Consider the following 21,096-nt stretch of genomic DNA (forward strand, 5'->3'; position numbering starts at 1 on the left):
GTGTGATCAAATAAGAGGACTTCTGCTCGACTATAATATAGCCAGATGAGGTGCCTTATCTGTTACATACAGAAAGAAAAAGAAAAAGCAATCCCTATCAAAATAATATCAGCATTCCTCACAGAGCTAAAACAAACAATCCTTCAATTTGCATGGAACCAGAAGAGACCCCGAATAGCCAAAGCAATCTTGAAAAAGAAAACTGAAGCTGGAGGCATCACACTCCCAGACTTCAGGATGTATTACAAAGCTGTAATCATCAAGACAGTGTGGTACTGGCACAAAAACAGACACTCAGATCAATGGAACAGAACAGAGAAGCCAGAAATGGATCCACAAACGTATGACCAACTAATCCTTGACAAAGCGGGAAAGAATATCCAATGGAATGAAGACAGTCTCTTCAGCAAATGGTGCTGGGAAAACTGGACAGCGACATGCAGAAGAATGAACCTGGACCACTTTCTTATACCATACCCAAAAATAAAATCAAAATGGATGAAAGACCTCAATGTAAGACAGGAAGCCATCAAAATCCTAGAGGAGAAAGCAGGCAAAAACCTCTTTGACCTCAGCTGCAGCAACTTCTTACTCAACATATCTCCAGAGGCAAGGGAAACAAAAGCAAAAATGAACTATTGGGACCTCCTCAAAATAAAAAGCTTCTGCACAGCAAAGGCAAAAAACAGCAAAACTAAAAGGCAATAATGGAATGGAAGAAGATATTTGCAAAGGACGTATCAGATAAAGGGTTAGTATCCAAAATCTATAAAGAACTTATCAAACTCAACACCCAAAAAACAAATAATCCAGTGAAGAAATGGGCAAAAGACATGAATAGACACTTCTCCAAATAAGACATCCACATGGCGAACAGACACATAAAATGCTCAACACCACTCACCATCAGGGAAATAGAAATCAAAACCACAATGAGATACCACCTCATCCCTGTCAGAATAGCTAACATTAACAACTCAAGCAACAACAGATGTTGGCAGAGAAAGAAGATCTCTTTTGCACTGCTGGTGGGAATGCAAACTGGTACAGCCACTCTGGAAAACAGTATGGAGGTTCCTCAAAAAATTAAAAATAGCACTACCCTATGACCCAGCAATTGCACTACTAGGCATTTATCCAGGGGATACAGGTTTTGAAGGGACACATGCACCCCCATGTTTGTAGCAGTACTGTTGGCAATAGCCAAAGTATGGAAAGAGCCCAAATGTCCATCGACAGATGAACAGATAAAGAAGATGTGGTATATATGTGTGTGTGTGTGTGTGTGTGTGTGTGTGTGTGTGTACACACATAATGGAGTATTACTTGGCAATCAAAAAGAATGAAATCTTGCCATTTGCAACTATGTGGATGGAACTGAAGGGTATTATGCTGTGAAATTAGTCAGAGAAGGACAAGTATCATATGACTTCACTCATATGAGGAATTTAAGATACTAAGCAGATGAATATAAGGGAAGGGAAGCAAAAAGAATATAAAAACAGGGAGGGGGACAAAACATAAGAGACTCTTAAACATAGAGAACAGAGGGTTACTGGAGGGGTTGTGGTAGGGGGGGATGGGCTAAGTGGGTAAGGGGCATTAAGGAATCTACTCCTGAAATCATTGTTGCACACTATATGCTAACTAACTTGGAAGTGAATTAAACAATAAATTTATATATACACACACACATATATACATTTATACATGTATATATATAAATGTGTATATATATATTTATACATATATATAAATGTATATATATATACATATACACATTTATATATATATATATAAAAGTCTATGTAAAAGATGAGAAATTATAAATATTGAAATTAAAGGTCCTATATCATAGCAAATACAAAAAAAGAGAGAATATTCAAAAGGCAGAGCTCCTAAGAGACTGTCAGGGTGAAAAGAGACTTTTGTTTTAAATTTTTTAAATAGAGAAATTACAACTAACCACAGGCAAAATACTGACTAGAGAATAACAGGAAAACTCGGGCAGAGCTGCTGTGAGTACATATACATGCAAGTGTGTACAGACAGGGAATCAAAAGTTAGCCAGGTGGAGAGAGCAGGAGGTACGCATTACTGTCAGATGTTATACTAATGTGCCCATTTTTCTTTCTTCTTCATGTACGTATACATGTATGTGTGCATACACACACATACGTATGTTTATACGCATATATGCGTACATAGATATCATCATACAACAATGTACGTTCTGTGTGCTTTCCATGGTTCTATCATGTTTCTGACACCTATATGTACCTTTTCTAGAAAGCTAATACAGGGCTAGGCATGAATCTTTCCCATAGCTCTCCAAGTAACCCACAAGATATTCTACTTTTCTGTCACAGCTTTGACTGTGGACATTTATCTGAACTTCATCCTTAGACTTTGCAAGGCCTCGGGCAGAAGGTCATCCAGCCCATTTGAGCACTTTGGTTTCTAGAGCTCCCTAAACCCAGCAGCAGTCTACTGTGTTGTCAGACCACCTGAGCTGTAGAAAGTTCTTCCCTATATTGGGCCAAAATGTGCCTCCTGTGACTCATTCCTGTTCACCTCAGCTCTGTCCTCTGCAGCTACAGGGAATACATCAATGCCCCCTCCAATGTGGCAGCGTACAAATACTTGATGATAATTACCAAGTCCTAACTCTCCTCCCATCCAGGCTACATGTCCCCAGTTCCCCCACCTGTCCTGTTTGAAAGAGCCATCGGCACGCCCCCCCATACGATGAAATGAAACAGGAAGCGAACACTCACCACACTTCACCATCCCGACCTCATAGCACTTCCGAAGTCGGCAGGCCTGGCAGCTTTTGCGCCTGTTCTTATCTATCGTGCACTGATTTGTCGCTGGGCAAATATAATCGTTATGTCCTACAACGGAGGAAAAAACAAAACAAAACAAAACAAAAAAGGCAGGCTATTGTTACAATATTTTGATTACATGTCTTCCTGGTCAACAACACCGATAATGCTACCCTGCTGAGAGGTAGGGGGCATCTTCTTAACGATAGGTATAGGTACAAAGGCCAAAGTTCAGCGTCATAAGCACCTTATTAGTGAGTATAGAAAATCCAGGAATATCTCCATATCCTACTCTTTGACCAATAGGCTATTCTCTGCATGTTCTTAGAATTCTCAAGAGATACATTAGAAATATTCTCCTTTGGTTTCAATTAGCAATAATCGTGCCTCGGATAAACCTCATTGGCTACAATTCTGCCACTGCGCAAAGCTGAAATATTCTCCTTTGGACATGGAAAGTAAGACAGTCGTCTGAAATTGGTTCTGCAAATCACAGAACACCGCAAGGATAGTACTTGTGTATCAGGTCACCAAATTCAATTGCTTACATTCTTTTATACATATCCCTCTTTGGGATTTAACAGGATTTTTTTTTTTTACTTTTTAAAATGTTTATTTATTTTTGAGACGGCGCGTGAGAGGGGGAGGGGCAGAGAGAGAGAGGGAGACACAGAATCCAAAGGAGGCTCCAGGTTCTGAGTTGTTCGCACAGAGCCGGACCCAGAGCTCAAACCCACAAGCTGTGAGATCATGACCTGAGCCAAAGTCAGCCGCTCAACCCACTGAGCCACCCAGGCGCCCCTTATGGGAATTCATAGTCAAATAAGAGAACGAAACTAATCACTAAGGGGATAATGAAATTAGCAAACTGAAGAACCAAAAGAACTGCCACTTGAGGCTGGCTGTGGTTCTTGTTCTCAGTTGCCACTGCCTCCTGCGGCCCTGTGACCCTGCAGTGCACTAGAGCAGCCAAAGTGTGCTCGCCTACCAACTGACGTTGAGTGTGGCCATGAAACTTGCTTTAGCCAATAGTATGTAAGTAGATGGGATATTCCAACAGTCTGGCTTGGCCGCTGGAGCCAAGAAGAGGCCCTTTGAAAAAAAGGAAATGCCTCGGGTAGTTGCTGGTCCAAGGAGAATAAGGAAATGTGCAGACTGAACTCCACCCAGAGTTCAGAGCTGAGCCTTGTGAAATAGATGCACCCTACCCGACCCCTAGAGCAAAAAGACATTGTTCCATGATTACACCAAAATCGAATTTTATAATTCTCTCCCACTTTAGGTAGATTCCAGTAACACTTGTTCAACCAAACACAAATTGAAATTCAGTTGCCTGTGGCTTTACCACCATTTCCTGAGCCAGCCTGGGGTAGCAGCAACGGCAGAGACTGTACAGCTCTCGAAGAGATGCAAACGCCCTCTCAAGCGACCTTCATCCCGGCCACACACAGGAAGCCTGGCTCACCAACATTCTGACAACGTACTGATTCCCAGATACTTTATCAACATTTCATTGAATCCCATAACTTCCCTATAAAGAGCTATCATCCCCATTCTACAAAAGAAAACATGTAACTTCAGTTGAATCATCTTAAGGTTATGGTTTTAGTATTCTGTGATGCGTAATAAATTTCTACAAACTTACACACTTAAAACCAAACCCACTTATCTCATTTCCACGAGTCAAGAATCCAGGCACAGCTTACTCTAGTCAGGGTTTCAAAAGGCTGCAATCAAGGTGTTGGCTGGGCTGTGGTTTCATATGAAGCTCAGCATCCCCTTCCAAGCTCATATAAGGTGTTTGCAGAATCAGCCATTTGCAGCTGTGGGGCTGAAGTTCTCATTTTCTTGCTGGCTGTCAGCAGGATGCTGTTGACAACACATAGAGGAACCACTTCCCTGCCCAAAAGCAGTTCACAGCATGATGTCTGCTTTCTTCCAGGCCGAGTGGGGGGGGGGGGGGCATATCTCTGACTTCCCACGTGTCTCTCCACTCCAGTATGATGGAGTCTTACATAATTATAGCATAATCACAAGACTCCCCCATCACCACTTGCCATATCAGGTAACCTAACCAAGGAAGCAACTCTCATATTTACAGGTTCCACACACACACAAGAGTAGGAGGCAATATGAGGTATGGTATAAATCTTTTTTTAAAGGAACAGATAATTACTTGTTATTGCTTTTATGATCGCTTAAAACATTCAAAAATAAATTATATGCTAAAAGTCAAGATACATTCCCAATTAGAAATTTTCAATTGTCCGCTAAAACATAATCTTTTATGGCTAGAAGGTAAATGTAACCACACAGTACTTTCCATAGAGGTATCAATCTTTTAAGGACCTTCTAAAAACTCAAAGAATAATACATGATGTTACCCTTTTTGGATTTATAGAGGTTTATAACAATAAGCATTTAAGGGACAATGAAAGGTTCACTTTTTTACCTCATTTTAAAAGACCATTTTACTTAAAAACAATGAGAAAGCATAGTAATATGAACACACTAAATAAAAATAGCCTAGAAAATGTCTTATACAAGAAGGCCAGGGTAATTCACTTCTGGCAAAAAAGGGAAAAAAAGTCCTTAAACTATACGAACTACCTCACATATTAAAATGGTTTTCTCAGGGCGCCTGGGTGGCTCAGTTGGTTGAGCGTCCAACTCTTGATTTCAGCTCAGGTCATGATCTCACGGTCGTGACATTGAGCCCTGCATCAGACTCCATGCTGAGTGTGGAGCCTGCTTAAGATTCTCTCTCTCCCTTTCCCTCTAACCCTCTCCCCCACTCACATTCTCTCTCCCTCTCCAACAAAATTAAATAAAATGGTTTTCTTGTTTCATGCAACAACCTGAGAGGCATGCTATTCCATACTAACAGAACTGACAGAAAAGTTCAAAGCAAAATAGGTAGCTAATTCTTAAAGATACAAAGCTGTATAGGAAAATGTGCTTTTTATAATCTGTATACAGATAAAAGGTTATCTGTATACTCTACAAAATTATTGAGTCTGAATACCTGCCATCATTCATATCCATAGCACAGAGGGGAGAGACAGCACTGGACTGAGATCAGAAGATCTGAGTTTAAGCTCAGTTCAGCTTCCCGATTTTGTCACTTCAACGATAGAGCAATGTTTATCATCCGCACCCTCCCTGGCACGCTTATCCCTCAACAGCAGGAATCAACCTTGTGTTTTGTTCCCTCAGGACATCCTTTGTGGCTTCAAGGCCAAATGAATCCCAAGTAATGGAATATGTGCCTCCAAGATAAGGAATCTGCTGTATAACCTACCAGCTGTCAGAGCTTCCCATTGAAAGCTCAGACTCCAAAGTTGTAAGAAACAAAGAATTAAAGATCTTTGAGCGGCACTCAAAAAGATTTTAACTTTCAAAAGACAATGATAAAAGGTTCATATGAACACCAAAATTAAAGTGAATAGAATAGTATTACTATTGTATATGGACATAAAAGAAATAGCCCAAAAGAATGAAATTTACAGAAATACCTCTGACAAATGTATTATATACATGTGTGTATAACAAAACTGTATACGAGATATAAAAGACCTAAATAAATGGAGACATATTCTTGATGTGAAGACTATTAAAAAGATTTATTCCAAAATAATTCTTAGGTTTAACAAAGTCTCCACTTTTCGTAACATTATGGATGGGAGGACACTTAATAAAATTATTTTAATATTCCTATGAATAAACCAAGGAAAATAGCCAGAATACTTTTAAAACAGGAGATAGTTATACTGGCTTGTATTAAAATGTATTATAAAATTATACTAAAAAAAAGAAAACTATAATAGTTAAAATAATGTGGTGGTACTTCTATAAGAATGAAGCACTAGACAATAGAACAGAATAAAACATTAGTATATAAAAGACCTTAATAGGTTATATAGAGAGAGAAAAAAAATCAATGAACACATGAAAAGATGCTCAAAATCATTACTAATCAGGGAAACACAAATTAAAACCACAATGAGACACAACTGTATACCCAATAGCTGACAATATCAAGTTTTTACAAGGATGTAGACCAACTGGAAGTCTCATAGTCTGTTGTTGAGAATACAAAATGTTTCAACCACTTTGGAAAGCAGTTTGTTAGGTTCTTATAAAATTAAACATACACTCATCATACAAGCAGCAATTCTACTCCTAGGTATTTACCCAAGAGAAACAAAAACTTAGGTCTAGAGAAAGGAAGATGCATGAATATTCACTGAAGTTTCATTCAAAATAGCCTAATACTGGAAACAACCCAGATGAATACATAACCTGTGGGACATCTAAATACTGGAATAATCCCCAGTAACAAAGAGGAATGAACTACTGTACATGAAACACAGGTAAATCCTAAAAGCATCATGATAAATGAAAGAAATGATACACAGATGATTATATACTTTACGATTCAATTATAGGGCATTCTAGCAAAAAGCAAAACTATAGGGACAGAAAATAGATCGATGGTTACAGGGCCTTGGGAGGTTGGGGGACAATTGGCCATAACGGGCCTAAGGGAACTTTTTGGGCTGATGGCAACATTCCATATCTTAATGATGGTGGTGGTTAAATGACCACATGCATTTTCAAAATTCATAAAACTATACAAATAAAATAGGGGAATTTTATTATATGTAAATTGTATCTCAAATTCAACTAAAAAAATAACCTCCCATATTTAAAAAAATCAATGAAAATAAAGTTATTTAATAAAATAATGTGAAGAAAATTGACTAAGATAAATACATTTAATTTTTTTCCTTTTTTTAGCTTTATTTTATTGAAGTATAATTAACATACAATGCTATATTAGTTTCAGGTGTATAACTTTTTTTTTTTTTCCAACCGGAAGATTGGTTTATTTGGGAATAAAAGAGAATTAGAATCCAGAACAAACAAGCTGTGGTAAGACCACAGGCATGGCTGGGAAACAAAAGCTCAAGTGTATAACATTTTGATTCAACAATTCTATACATTACTCAGTGCCGGCCATGTAAGTGTAGTCGCCATCTGCCACCTTACAACATTATTACAGTATTATTGATTATATTCCCTATGCTATATTTTTCATCTGTGACTACTTTATTTTAAAATGATCTTTTTTTAATAGTTTATTTTGAGAGAGAGAGAAAGAGAGAGCATGAGCAGGGGAGGGGCAGAGAGAGAGGAGAGAGAGAGGATCCCAAGCAGGCTCCACACTGCCAGCACAGAGCCTGACATGGGGCTCAAACTCATGAACCGTGAGATCAAGAGTCGGATGCTTAACTGAGTCACCCAGGCGCCCCATCTGTGACTATTTTATAACTGGAAGTTTGTACCTCTTCATTTCCTTTATTTCACCCATCCCCCACTACACCCCCTTCTGGTAACCACCAGTTTGTTCTCTGTATTTGAAAGTCTGGTTTTTTGTTTCTTTGCTCATTTGTTTTATTTTTAGATTCTACATGTAAGTGAAATCACATGGTATTTGCCTTTCTATGTCTGACTTATTTCATTTAGCATTATACCTTCTAGATCCATCCATGTTGTCACAAATAGCAAGATCTCATCCTTTTTAATGGCTGAGTAATATTTCTCTCTCTCTCTGTCTCTCTCTGTCTCTCTCTCTCTCTCTCACTGTGTGTGTGTGTGTGTGTGTGTGTGTGTGTGTGTGTGTGTGTGTGTGTAACTTCTTCATCCATTCATCTATTGATGGACATCTAGATTGCTACCATATCTTGGCTATTGTAAGTAATGCTGCAATAAACACAGGGTGCATTATCCCTTTTTGAATTAGAGTTTTAGTTTTCTTTGGTTAAATATCCAATAGTGGAATTATTAGATCTTTTGGTAATTCCATTTTTAATGTATTGAGGAACCTCCATATTGTTTTCCACAATGGCTGCACCAGTTTATATTCTCACCAACAGTACATGATGGTTCCCTTTTCTCTACTCTTGTTATTTCTTGTGTGTGTGTGTGTGTGTGTGTGTGTGTGTGTGTGTGTGTGTTAATTTTAGCCATTCTGACTGACTTATTTCAGCCATATCTGATTGTGGTTTTGATTTGTATTTCCCTGATGATTAGTGCTGCTGAATATCTTTTCATGTGTGTATTGACCATTTGTATGTCTTCTTTGGAAAAATTTCTATTTAAGTTCTCTGCCCATTCTTCAATTGGATTACTATTGTTTTTGTGTTGAGTTGTAGAAGTTCTATATATGTTTTGGATATTAACCACTTATTGGATATATCATTGCAAATACCTTCTCCCATTCAGCAGACTGACTTTTTCTTTTGTTGATGGTTTCCTTTACTGTGCACAGGCTTATTATTTGGGTCTAGTCCCAATAGTTTATTTTTGCTTTTGTTTCCCTTGCCTCAGGAGACATAGCTAGAAAAACGTTGCTAAGGCTGATGTCAGATTACTGCCTATGTTTTCTTCGAGGAGTTTTATGGTTTTCTGTCTCACACACATTAGGTCTTTAATCCATTTTGAGTTTATTTTTGTATGTGGTGTAAGCAAGTGATCCAGTTTCATTCTGTTGCATGCAGCTGTCCAGTTTTCCCAGCACCATTTATTGAGGAGAATGTTCTCTCCCCGTTGTACATTGTTGTCTCTTTTGTCAAGGATTAATTGATCTTATAATCATGGGTTTATTTCTGGGTTCTCTATTCTGTTCCATTAATCTGTGTGTCTGTTTTTGTGCCAGTACCACACTGTTTTGATTACTATAGGTATGTAGTATGTATCTTGAAATCGGGCATTGTGATACCTCCAGCTTTGGTCTCCTTTCTCAAGATTGCTTTTGTTATTCAGGATCTTTCATACAAATTTCAGTGTTATTTGTTCTAGTTCTGTGAAAAATGCTGTTGGTATTTTGATAGGGAATCGACTGATTACTTTGGTTAGTATGGACACTTTAACAATATTTGTTCTTCCAGTCCATCAGCATGGAATCTCTTTCCATTTGTTCATGTCATCTTCAATTTCGTTCATCAGTGTTTTATAGTTTTCAGAGTATCGGTCTTTCACCTTCTTGGTTAAGTTTATTCCTAGGTATTTTATTATTTTTGGTGCAGTTGTAAATGGAATGGTTTTCTTAATTTCTCTTTCTGCTATTTAGTAGTGTATAGAAAAACAACACATTTCTGTATATTAATTTTGTATCCCCAACTTTACTGAATTTATTTTATTTATCAGTTCTAATGGTTTTTGGTGGAGACTTTTGGGTTTTCTATGTATAATATCATGTCATCTGCAAGTAGTGAAAGTTTTATTTTTTCCTTACCAATTTGGAGGATTTTTATTATTTTCTTGTGTGATTGCTTTAGCAAGGACTTCCAGTACTACATTGAATAAAAGTGGGGAGAGTGGACATCCTTGTCTTGTTCCTGATCTTAGAAGAAAAGCTCTCAGTTTTTCACCACCAAGCATGATGTTAACTGTGGGTTTTTCAAATATGGTCTTTATTACGATGAGATATGCTCTAAACCTCCTTTGTTGAGAGCGTTTATCATGAATAATGATAATATGATAAATACATTTCATTCTTATTCAATATACAAAAAAGAATTGAGTGTCCATTTTTGGTTGCTGCAACACATTTTATATTAGGGGATGTGAAAAATATGGAGTCCAAAAAAAATGATCATTTATACATTAAGCAATTGTAAGGGCACAGAGCACTACCTCTTTCCCTTCTGCACACTTACAATGTGACATTTCTTTCACCTTTCCCAATAGTTCCTTGACCCATGTGGTGGGAAGGAATGATATATGGAACGCAGAGGAAACTCCCTTATTATTGTAATCAGCCATAGTCTAAGGGTTCAAAGATATTTCAGGTAGAGATTTTTTTCCCAACAGCAAATAAAAAGGATCTTTTTCAAAGGATATAGTTAGTTGTATTAGGTCAAGATTTCCTTAAGGAATAACATTCTGGAATCTCAACAAGATAGAGAACTGTCATCATATCAAGAGTTCAGTTCTGAATTTTAGATATCTGAATTGTTCTTACTATATAATAGGGAAGTGGACCTGGCCTTATAATCTACTGCAATTATCATAAATAAAAATATCTAAGCACTAAATATATTAAATACAGAATGAAAAGCTTGGTGTATAAAAGCAATTATAAATAAGCAAACAATACAATTTATGTTTTGATAATTCGATGACATATGCTTTCTTTATCTGTGATGCTTTCTTCTTTTAATGAGAAAATTAAGTTTGGAAATGGCAGAGGGCCCTCATCCACCCAACTATGAAGCTTTTAAAGGAACTAGATTTAAAGGAGATTAGGGTTAGAAGAAAAATACAAAGAAAAGGTAAAGGATGTTGATATCTCAATGTAGAAGAGATAGGAAACAACTAGAATATCCTAAATTTGCATAATGTTTATACATGACCAAATATTTTCACATAACCAACTCCATTTCATTTTTAGAATAACTTTGTAAGTATCTCCATTTCACAGAGGAAGAAACAGACTAGAAGGTAAAGTCATAGAGCTACTAAATGGAGGAGTCAGGAAAATAGGTGGCCATCTATACAGCAGGATGAATTTCAAGGGATCTACAGGAAGGCAACTCTTTACTACCAAATTGTACCCTTCACCCTCTCTGTATTTGGTCAGGAGCCATCCTACCATCATGACTTTTACACATGCCAAATATTAAACATAAGTCAAAGGAAGAAACAATCTTTGCAATTCCTAATAAGCACATTGTTTCCAAGCTTTTTCTTCACAAGGGTTATAACTAGGGATTTCTGGGGTAGATGGTGGAATAGGAGGATCCTAATCTCACCTTGTCCCAAGGATACAACTAGATAACACCCACATCAGTGTTAATAATACAGAAAATGACCCAAAGACTGTCAGAACAGACTCTCCACAGATAAATGTAGAGAAAAGGCCACAATGAAGAGGGTAGGAAGGGTGGAACGGTAGTCAGGAGCTAAACAGACCTGTGGGACTGTCCACAGCAGGGGAAGGACCCACTGGCTGGGAGAGGGGAGAAGAACAGACTATCATACCAGGCACCCCAAGTATGGGGAATGCACACAGGTAAGACAAATCCCCATTAACATCTGGCTTTGAAAACCAGAGGGGGGTAATTTCATGAGTTCTTACAATCAGGGGGTCTTAACAGGTGGAACTTTAAAAATCAGCGCACTTGACTCTGAGAGAGCTGGGAAGGCAACAGGAAATGGAGACCCTGTCCTTAAAGAGACAGCACAACAAACAGCCCCATGGAAGTACAGCATAGAAGCAGCTATTTGAAAAATGCCTGGGGTATATGAAAGGGAGATTGTTTACTTATCTCAGAGTGTGTGCTAGAGTGGAAGGAATCATTGGGAGATTGTTCCAGGAACAAAGGAGCTGGTGGGTGCCATTCCCCTCCCCCACACCCCAGCCTAGACACACAGACACCTGCAAAAACCAGCACAGTCCCAATACCCTCTATATAACTTGCTAACAGCAGGCCTGCCATGGCCCATGTTCTCCTGAAGACTTGCCCTCTCTAATACGCCCTTGGCCAGAGCCCATCCAAAGAGGTGTCACAAGCCTGACAGCGTACAAGCAGCCCTAAGAGGGGCCAGCACCATTCCAAAGTGACTCCTGACCTGGGGAGAGGGAAAGATCACCACACCAGTCCAATTGTGGCCCCAGCAGTGGGTTGGAGGCAGACATCTGGTCTTAACTGCTGGCCCCACCCACCAACAAAAGCTTCTCAAAGGACAACTCATGAAAAGTGCCCTGTAGTTCAGTGCTACCACATCTCTGGCAAATGCCTGGTCTGACTCAATTCAAGCCAAGGTGGCCCCAGATTGGCTCACTAACAACAAAGGGACCCAACTCAGCCCACAATAGGCAAAGAGAGCCATTACAGACAACAGGACTGCCAAAGCACCTTGGCCACTATATAGTGGGTGCACACAACACACAGAGGTGACATCCTTGAAGACCCAGGTGTGGTGAACAGAAGACATTGCACCGCAGGGCACTACAGGACCTCTTCTTCATAAAGCCACTACTTTCAAGAGCAGGAGACGTAGACTTTCCTGACACATAGAAATAGACATAGAGAGTTAGACAAAATGAGGAGACAGAGAAATAAGGTCTCAAATGAAAGAAGAGGATAAAATCATAGCAAGAGACCTAAATAAAACAGAGATAAGTAACATGCCTGATAGAGAATTTAAAGTAATGGTCATAAAGATACACACTGGACTGGAGAAAAGAGTAGAGGACCTCAGTAAAACTCTTATCAAAGAAATAGAAAACATAAAAAGGAACCAATCAGAGATGAAAAATTCAATAGCTGAAATTAAAAATACACTAGAGGCTGGGACACCTGGGTGACTCAGTCTGTTAGGCATCCAACTTCGGCTCAGGTCATGATCTCGCAGTTCATAAGTTCAAGCCCCATGTGGGCTCTGTGCTGACAGCTCAGAGCCTGAAGCCTGCTTTGGATTCTGTCTCCCTCTCTCTCCTTCTGCCTCTCTCTCTTTCTCAAAAATAAATAAACATTAAAAACTTAAAATACACACACACACATACTAGAGGGAATAAATAGCAGACTAGAGGAAGCAGAAGAATGGATCAGCAACCTGAAGGACAGAGTAATGGGGAGGAATCAAGCTGAATAGGAGAGAAAAAAATAAAGAATGAAACTAGATTTAGTGAACTGAACAACACCATCAAGCATAATAACATTTGAATTATAGGGATCCCAGAAGGAAGAGAGAGAAAAGGAGACAGAAATTTTGTTTGAAGAAATAATAGCTGAAAACTTCCTGCATCTGGGGAAGGAAATAGAAATCCAGATCTAGGAGGCCCACAGAGACCCCAACAAAATCAACCCAAGGAGGGCCACACCAAGACACATAATAATTAAAATGGCAAAAAGTAGTGATAAAGAGAGAATTTTAAAAGTAGCAAAACAGTTACATAAAAGAGAAACCTCCATAAGGCTGTTAACTGATTTTTCAGCAGAAACTCTGCATGATATACTCAAAGTGCTGAAAGAAAAAAAAAAACAACCCTGCAACCAAGAAGACTCTATCCAGCAAGGCTGTCATTCAGAATAGAAAGGGAGAAAAAGTGAGACACCTGGGTGGCCCAGTCGGTTAAGCAACTGACTTTTGATCTCGGCTCAGGTCATGATCTCATGGTTTGTGAGTTCGAGTCCTGCATCAGGCTCTGCACTGACAGTACTGAACCTGCCTGGGACTCTCTCTCTCTCTCTCCCTCTCTCTCTGCCCCTCCCCTACTCTCTCTCTCGACATCTCTCTCTCTCTCTCTCTCTCTCTCTCTCTCTCTCAAAAAAAAATAATAATAATAATAATAAAATAAACTTAGAGAGAGATTCCCAGACACAAAAGTTAAAGGAATTCATGACTACTAAAGCAGCCCTATGAGAAATGTTGAAGGGGACTCTTTGAGTGGAAAAGAAAGTAACCATACGCAGAAGTAAGAAAAGTGGGAAGCACAAAAGCAGTAACATTAAATATATCTATAAAAACCAGTCAAGGAATTCACAAAATAAAAGGATGTAAAGTATGACACAGTAGATTTAAAACACAGCAGGGGAGGGGAGTGGAAGGAGGCGTAAAGAATGGGTTCAAACTTAAGAGACCATCAACTTAAGGGGCACCTGGGTGGCTCAGTCGGTTAAGCTGAGTCCGACTTTCAGCTCAGGTCATGATCTCACAGTTTGTGAGACCAAGCTCCGCATCGGGCTCTGTGCTGACAGCTCAGAGCCTGGAGCCTGCTTCTGATTCTGGGTCTCCCTCTCTCTCTGCCCCTCCCCCACTCATGCCCTGTCTGTCTCTCAAGAATAAATAAAACATTTTTTAAAACATTAAAAAAAAAAAAGAGAGACCATCAACTTAACATAAACTGCCATATGCATAAGATGTTACATACAAACCTAATGGTAACCACAGATCAAAAACCAGTAACATATACATAAGAGTTGTAACTAGGCCTCTCTTCCCAAGAAAATGGTGATAGGTGATGGTGGGAAGAGATCCGTTCAAGTTCTGGGGCTCTGGGGTAGAGATCCAGAATTAAAGATAAGGGGCTCTATGCTTGAAACAACCTACTCCACCATTTGCCCCATCCCCCAACACACACGAGCCTCTCAACTGCTGTACTTTGTGTACCAAACAGGCCAAGGGTGATACTTCTGCCAGGTCATCTGCAGAGTTCTTTGAAAGCAAAAGCGGAAAACTACAGAAGCAGCTAACAATACTCTTGTACCTTGAATGCTTCTTTTAAAAAAGGCCTTACATCCTTCACATGACCAGACTCCATAGTGATATCCAGATGCGTAGTCGCTGCAGACCGCACAGAAGTGGGCATCTCTCTTCGAACTTGGACTAGTAACCGGGCTGGCACAACTGCTCCCACTAGCCTTCCTTTTTAGTGTCTCTCTGGGGGCAAAGAAAATATTCATTGTAACACAGCATTAAGGGGAAAAGATGGACTTTAGAAAAAAAATATAGCACGAACACTGCCTAATTTACCTCTGCCCTCCAGAGCTCATAATAAATAAATTCCAGGAAATCTGATCAAGCACGACCTTTGTTGCTGATATCATGAGATCTAGAAAGAGTCACACTGTTGGGAATGACTGATGTTTGAAGGTAGTTAGGTGAGTCTATGCCCATCCATGCAATGCTGAGGGTCACTAGTAACTATAGACGGCTGGTTGTGGCCATCAGATTGCACATCTCTGAGTGTAATAAGTGACCAGAACAAGTCTTACCCACAGGTCTGAACTACAAGCAGGATGTGCAGTGGCCTTCCATAATTGCTAATTCATCAACACTGTAACGATGGACCTAATCTCACCTAACCATTTTCAAGTATCAGTCATTCCTAAGTGGTGCTAAATAGCCCTTCAGAGTTCCCATTTAAATGGGCAACAAAAACTTTCATTCTGCAATTTCAGATGAAGGTCTAGAGTGAAAATAACTGTAAGAGGAGTAGCCGATAGACTTTAAGTTACATCGAAGTGAACGCTATACTCTGGTTTAGAGAGAGAGAGAAGGGGTAGGGAAGAGTAGAGAAGGGTGGAGAAGGGTGGAGAAGGGCCGGGAAGGGCAGGGAAAGACAGGAAAAGGCAGGGAGAAGAAAAAGAGAGAAAGGAGAAGAGAGGGGGAGAAAGTGCACACACGCTGGTCCTCAGAGAAGTTTCTGAAGGAAGCAGGTGTGCAGTGCTGGGGAGAAGGGCAGTGGCTTCCACAGAGGAAGGGACAGCCCATGAAGGCAGTATTAGTGGACACTAAAGGCATACCTGGCTAGTTCCTAATCGTGCTAAGCCATGTTTCTTTTGGAAAGGAAATGTCAGAGATATAATTGATTTATAAACGAAGATAATTATACTACGGGTTAATTTACCCTATATTAGAACTCTGATTAGATCTCATGATCAGAAACAAAATATTTCTTCCCTTAAAGGCTGAGTGAAAAACAGGACTTTAAAAGAGTTGTCTACATGGGGCGCCTGGGTGGCTCAGTCGGTTGAGTTCCTGACTTCGGCTCAGGTCATGATCTCACAGTTCATGGGTTCGAGTCCCGTGTCGGGCTCTGTGCTGACAGCTCAGAGCCTGGAGCCTGCTTTGGATTCTGTGTCTCCCTCTCTCTCTGCCCCTCCCCCACTCGCACTCTGTTTCCCTCTGTCTCAGAAATAAACATTAAAAAAAGGTTATCTACAATGTTTATATTCTCTTTTACCCACAAAGATTTTTAAAAGGAGAAAAATAAAATTACAGCGTAACATAGCTTTCTCAAAGTGTTAGGACAGCATTTGAAAGTAACAAATTTCAATATCCAACATGCAAGAACTTAATACTTTGGTTGTTTTAGAAATTTATCTCCCCCTCATCCTTCCTACCCGACCTCTTCCCTCCATAGCTGTAATTATCATTAAACACATTACAAATTAAATGGAAATAACCCACGTTACCTTGCATTTAAGAGTACAGATACTCTTTTTAACTTCAAGAAATTTCAACTAAAGTCTACATTTAGTTTCCCATCAATCTTTATGAAATGCTATTTTAGTTCACTGTCAAAAACTTGTACCAATCATTGCCTGTCTTTTCAGGCTTCATGTGTCCAGTCCATTTCATTGAAGCAGTAACACTTCTCCAGTTGCTTTTCTCTTGGACACAATGTGCCATGAACACTCAACTGTGATTTCGCTACAAGATAAGAAGGATCTAACTTGAAAAGAAAGTAAAAATTTCTTTTTTTTATTTTTTGTTTTTTTGAGAGTGTGCAAACAGGGGAGGGGCAGAGGGAGAGAGAGGGAGAGAGAAAATCCCAAGCAGGCTCTGTCAGAGCAGAGCCCAATGCAGGGTTCGATCCCAGGAACTGTGAGATCATGACCTGAGCCGAAATCAAGAGTCAGATGTTCAACCGACAGGCCCCCAGGCACCCCTAAAAATTTCTTTTTCAAACCCAAGTCACTTCATCAAGAGAAAAGCGATTTTTTATTTCAAACTCTAATGTCTAAAAACCATAGTCATGATAGTGAATTTTCCCCAGAACCCAGATCTACAAGCTTACTTTTAAAATGAGGATTAGAAGAGCAGAATAGATACTCTAGAATTCAGAACATATGTGTTAGGTGCTCTAAGTAATCTATGTGATGAAGAAAGACCTGGAGTAATGCCTATCTTTCTTCTCACTAAATCACAAAGTGATTTGAATAATGCCCCTGAAGTACAATTCAGAATAAAGACTGGACTTACCTGTGTACAGGTAAGGTGGGTTCTAGTGACCTTGCTTCACACCAAGGACTCTTTTGAGGTTCTGTATACAGAAGCGACGACTGGCAATGGATCGCTAAGGGAGAGAGGTGTGCAGGGGTTGGCCACAACACATTTGGGCTTGTGGTCTGTCGACCAGGTCCACCTTCGGAGTTACTGGCACTGCTGGGAATACCGTAATTCATCACAGTAGGGCTATAGAACGTCATGGCTGAATATTCATGGCGGCTCTCCACGTAGGAGGACGGTATATATATGGGGCCATGCTCCAGGGGTAAGATGGATTGACTGCAGTTGTAGGAGGCAGGAGAGTTAAGGCTAGATGGTGAGTTTTTGATATCCATGTCTTGAATCGGTAACAGCTGAGGAAACTCTTTGTGAGAAGAGGCACAAAGGGACATTATAAGGTTCTCAAAGATCAGGGGCTGTAGAGAAAAACAGAAGACATTTCTAAATTAGAGCTATAGGCCTAACTATTAAAAATGTCCACACATATTTCTTACTTACACACACACAGCTTAGAAACACATCCTGAAAGACAGACAAAAAAATACTAACCTCAGGGAGCAGGAACTCTCATTTGCTACTTTATTCACTTTTTTATCACTTTTGTTGTTGCTAGCTCCAAGAATTTTTTTACCACAAGAATTTATTATAAAATACTTCTAAAAATTAAAAGATGCAGGATTGAATTAAAATGCCAAGGGTTTTTTTCCCCCCTTCTGGAACTAGGTAAGTTTATTTAAAAATTCTTATCGAAAAATAAACGAGAATTGCCAAGAAACCTCGAAAGAGCAGGTCAATGGGCCTGGATAGCATTAACAGATATTCAAACACATAATGAATCAGTCACCAGTAATAAACACAAGGAACAGACAGGCCACTGCACTCGTGTCAATTATTAATTTATCGCTTCTCAGGTTCAGTATATGGCCCATGGGAAGCGCTGGAGTCGCTTAACCTGTTTAAAGTGAGCACAATGCTAACCTTTCTCAATAGAGGGCACTGCACGGACACCACAGGAGCAAGAAGCTGCTGTGACTTCTGACACGGGCAGAGGGCGGCAGTATGAGGGTGAGAACAACCAGGGGAGACTGGCCCTGTGGCGGGTCCTTTCCACAGTCACCTGTCCAGACTGTGGCCTGAGGAGTCACAAAGAAGTCGTTCCTTGTACAAACCTCCTCACCTCCTGCTACCTGCATGCTGTAAAGGCCTTCTGTCCTGTGCAGCCACCCAGACTCCCAGGGCACAACCACGCAACGGGCTGCTGATCGTCCCCCCCACCCCCAACTGTACCCTGGTTAGCGGCCCACCCACCCTTCCTGAAGAGATCTGAACCCCTCCAAATTGGTTCTTCCTTGGGTGCTCTCCCTTACCCCTACGGAACCGCATAGAGTTACTTATTATATTTAATCTCTTATCATAGTTATTCTTTATATTAATCCTCCTCTGTTGGGGGCGCCTTGGTGGCGCAGTCGGTTAAGCGCCCGAGTTAGGCTCAGGTCATGATCTCGCAGTTCATGAGTTCTAGCCCCGCACCTGGCTCTGCGGTGACAGCTCAGAGCCTGACGCCTGCTTCAGATTCTGTGTCTCCCTCTCTCTCTGCCCCTCCCCTGCGCATGCTCTGTCTCTGTGTCTCAAAAATAAATAAATGTTAGAAAATTTTTAAAAGAAAAATTCTCCTCTGTTGAAACCTATAGTTTCAACCCCCTGATCGGCCGCAGGCTGCTACATAACAGAATAGAAAATCCCAAAATAGAAAATTCAAAAACTCAAAAGTTTTTGGAAAGTTGGCATATGGTAAAGGTCTCTGATAGTTTACATCACAAAGAAAACATTGGACAGTAGAATTGCCATTGGAAAAAGAACACATGCCAGAATCAACTCCAAAGGGTTCAGAGATCCAAATGTTAAAAGAGAAAGGCAACCAGGAGTGAGGAGAAGGAGAGGGGACCACACAGGTGCTAGAGGCAAGCACAGAAAAATTGCTTTATAACGTGGGTGTGGGAAAAACCTTCACTATGGCTTAAAATCCACAGGCAATAAAAAGATGACCAATAAATTCAGGAGAGAAAAGTAAATCTTTGTACATCATAAAAACACCGTAAGCAAAGCCAAAAGCCTAATGACAAATGGGGGGGGGGGGGCGGGGGAAAAACTCTCAACTTCTATCAGAAATAAGGGGTTCAGGGCGCCTGGGTGGCTCAGTGCGTTAGGTGTCTGACTTCGTCTCAGGTCATGATCTTGCAATTCATGGGTTCGGGCCCTGCATCGGGCTCTGGGCTGACAGCTCAGAGCCTGGAGCCTTCAGATTCTGTGTCTCCCTCTCTCTCTGCCCCTCCCCTGCTTGCACTTGCTCTGTCTCTCAAAAATGAATAAACATTAAAAAATTAAAAGAAATAGGGAGCTAATTTCCCTAGTATATAGAGAACTTTAAAGTGAAAAAAAGACTAAAAAAAATTCTTTAAACAGGCAAAAGACACTGAACACAGAAAAGGGAAGGCAAATGGCCCTTCAAATGCAAAGAAAGATGCTCAATTCCATTCATAAAGATTAAAACTACACCAAGACACCATTTCTCACTTATCACGTTTGGCAAAAATTCCAATGTTTGACCTCCCCTCCCTGGCGAGGCTGTGGAAAAACAGAGACTTTCTCTGACGTTGTTGGTGGGAATGCAAAATGGCACAATCTCCACAGATATCGGGCATTATACAGAGAGAACTCATGCTTTACCTTTGGACTATGAATCCAGAAAAAGGGAAAAAAGAATCATCAGCTACCATTGCAAGTGATTGTTACATCAGCCCCTCACTCTGAAAAGTAGTAATTAAGGGAAAGAAATTAAACCTGTACCCTGACTTTTTGAGAGGATCCATAGTTTATGCCACAGTTGAGGGCAAGCTCTTCTTTACAAGAGAACGCCACCCACTAAATAGTTTAGAAATAAAATATTTGGATGGATAAATCGGATATAGAAACCAAGTAAAAACGTTAACAGTTACTGAGTCTAGATGGTGGACATTGATTATACCAGTCTTTCACCTCTTCGTGAAGTTCAAAAGTTTTCACAAGAAGCTTTGGTGGAAAGACACAAAAAAATACAATTACAAATGGAAACCTTTAATAATAAAAGCTTAGAATAGGGGAGCCTGGGTGGCTCAGTCATTTAAGCATCCGACTCTTAACTTCAGCTCAGGTCATGATCTCACGTTTGTGAGTTTGAGCCCCGCATGGACACTGTGCTGATGGCACAGAGCCTGCTTGGGATTCTGTCCCCACCCACCCACCCCCCCCACCCACCCCCACCCCCCACCGCTTGCCCTCTGTCTCTCTCAAAATAAATAAAAATAAACTTAAAAAAAATACTAGGATAATTGGAATAATATAATCTGGGAAGGGGAACAACGACCACTAATAACTAGACTGGTTGAGAGAGATCGTGAAGTAAACAAACTTGCCTGGAGAAGCT

General features: G+C 40.1%; 1 protein-coding gene and 1 pseudogene across 1 annotated transcript in view; both read right to left on the minus strand.

Moving 5' to 3' along the window:
• Positions 1 to 18,058, minus strand: part of ESR2 (estrogen receptor 2) — a 59,891-nt gene extending 41,833 nt beyond the window's left edge. The window contains exons 1-3 of the mRNA XM_058739290.1: positions 17,607 to 18,058; positions 15,106 to 15,278; positions 2,778 to 2,894 (exon numbers count right to left, since the gene is read on the minus strand). Coding sequence (XP_058595273.1) covers positions 2,778 to 2,894; positions 15,106 to 15,278; positions 17,607 to 18,025 — 709 coding nt within the window. The 5' untranslated portion in view covers positions 18,026 to 18,058. The remainder of the gene's footprint in view (positions 1 to 2,777; positions 2,895 to 15,105; positions 15,279 to 17,606) is intronic.
• On the minus strand, positions 3,070 to 3,257 carry LOC131518298 (U4 spliceosomal RNA; annotated as a pseudogene).
• Positions 18,059 to 21,096: the final 3,038 nt, after the last annotated feature.

Source organism: Neofelis nebulosa, chromosome 7 (assembly GCF_028018385.1).
Source record: "Neofelis nebulosa isolate mNeoNeb1 chromosome 7, mNeoNeb1.pri, whole genome shotgun sequence".
In the NCBI taxonomy this organism is placed as follows: Eukaryota; Metazoa; Chordata; class Mammalia; order Carnivora; family Felidae; genus Neofelis; species Neofelis nebulosa.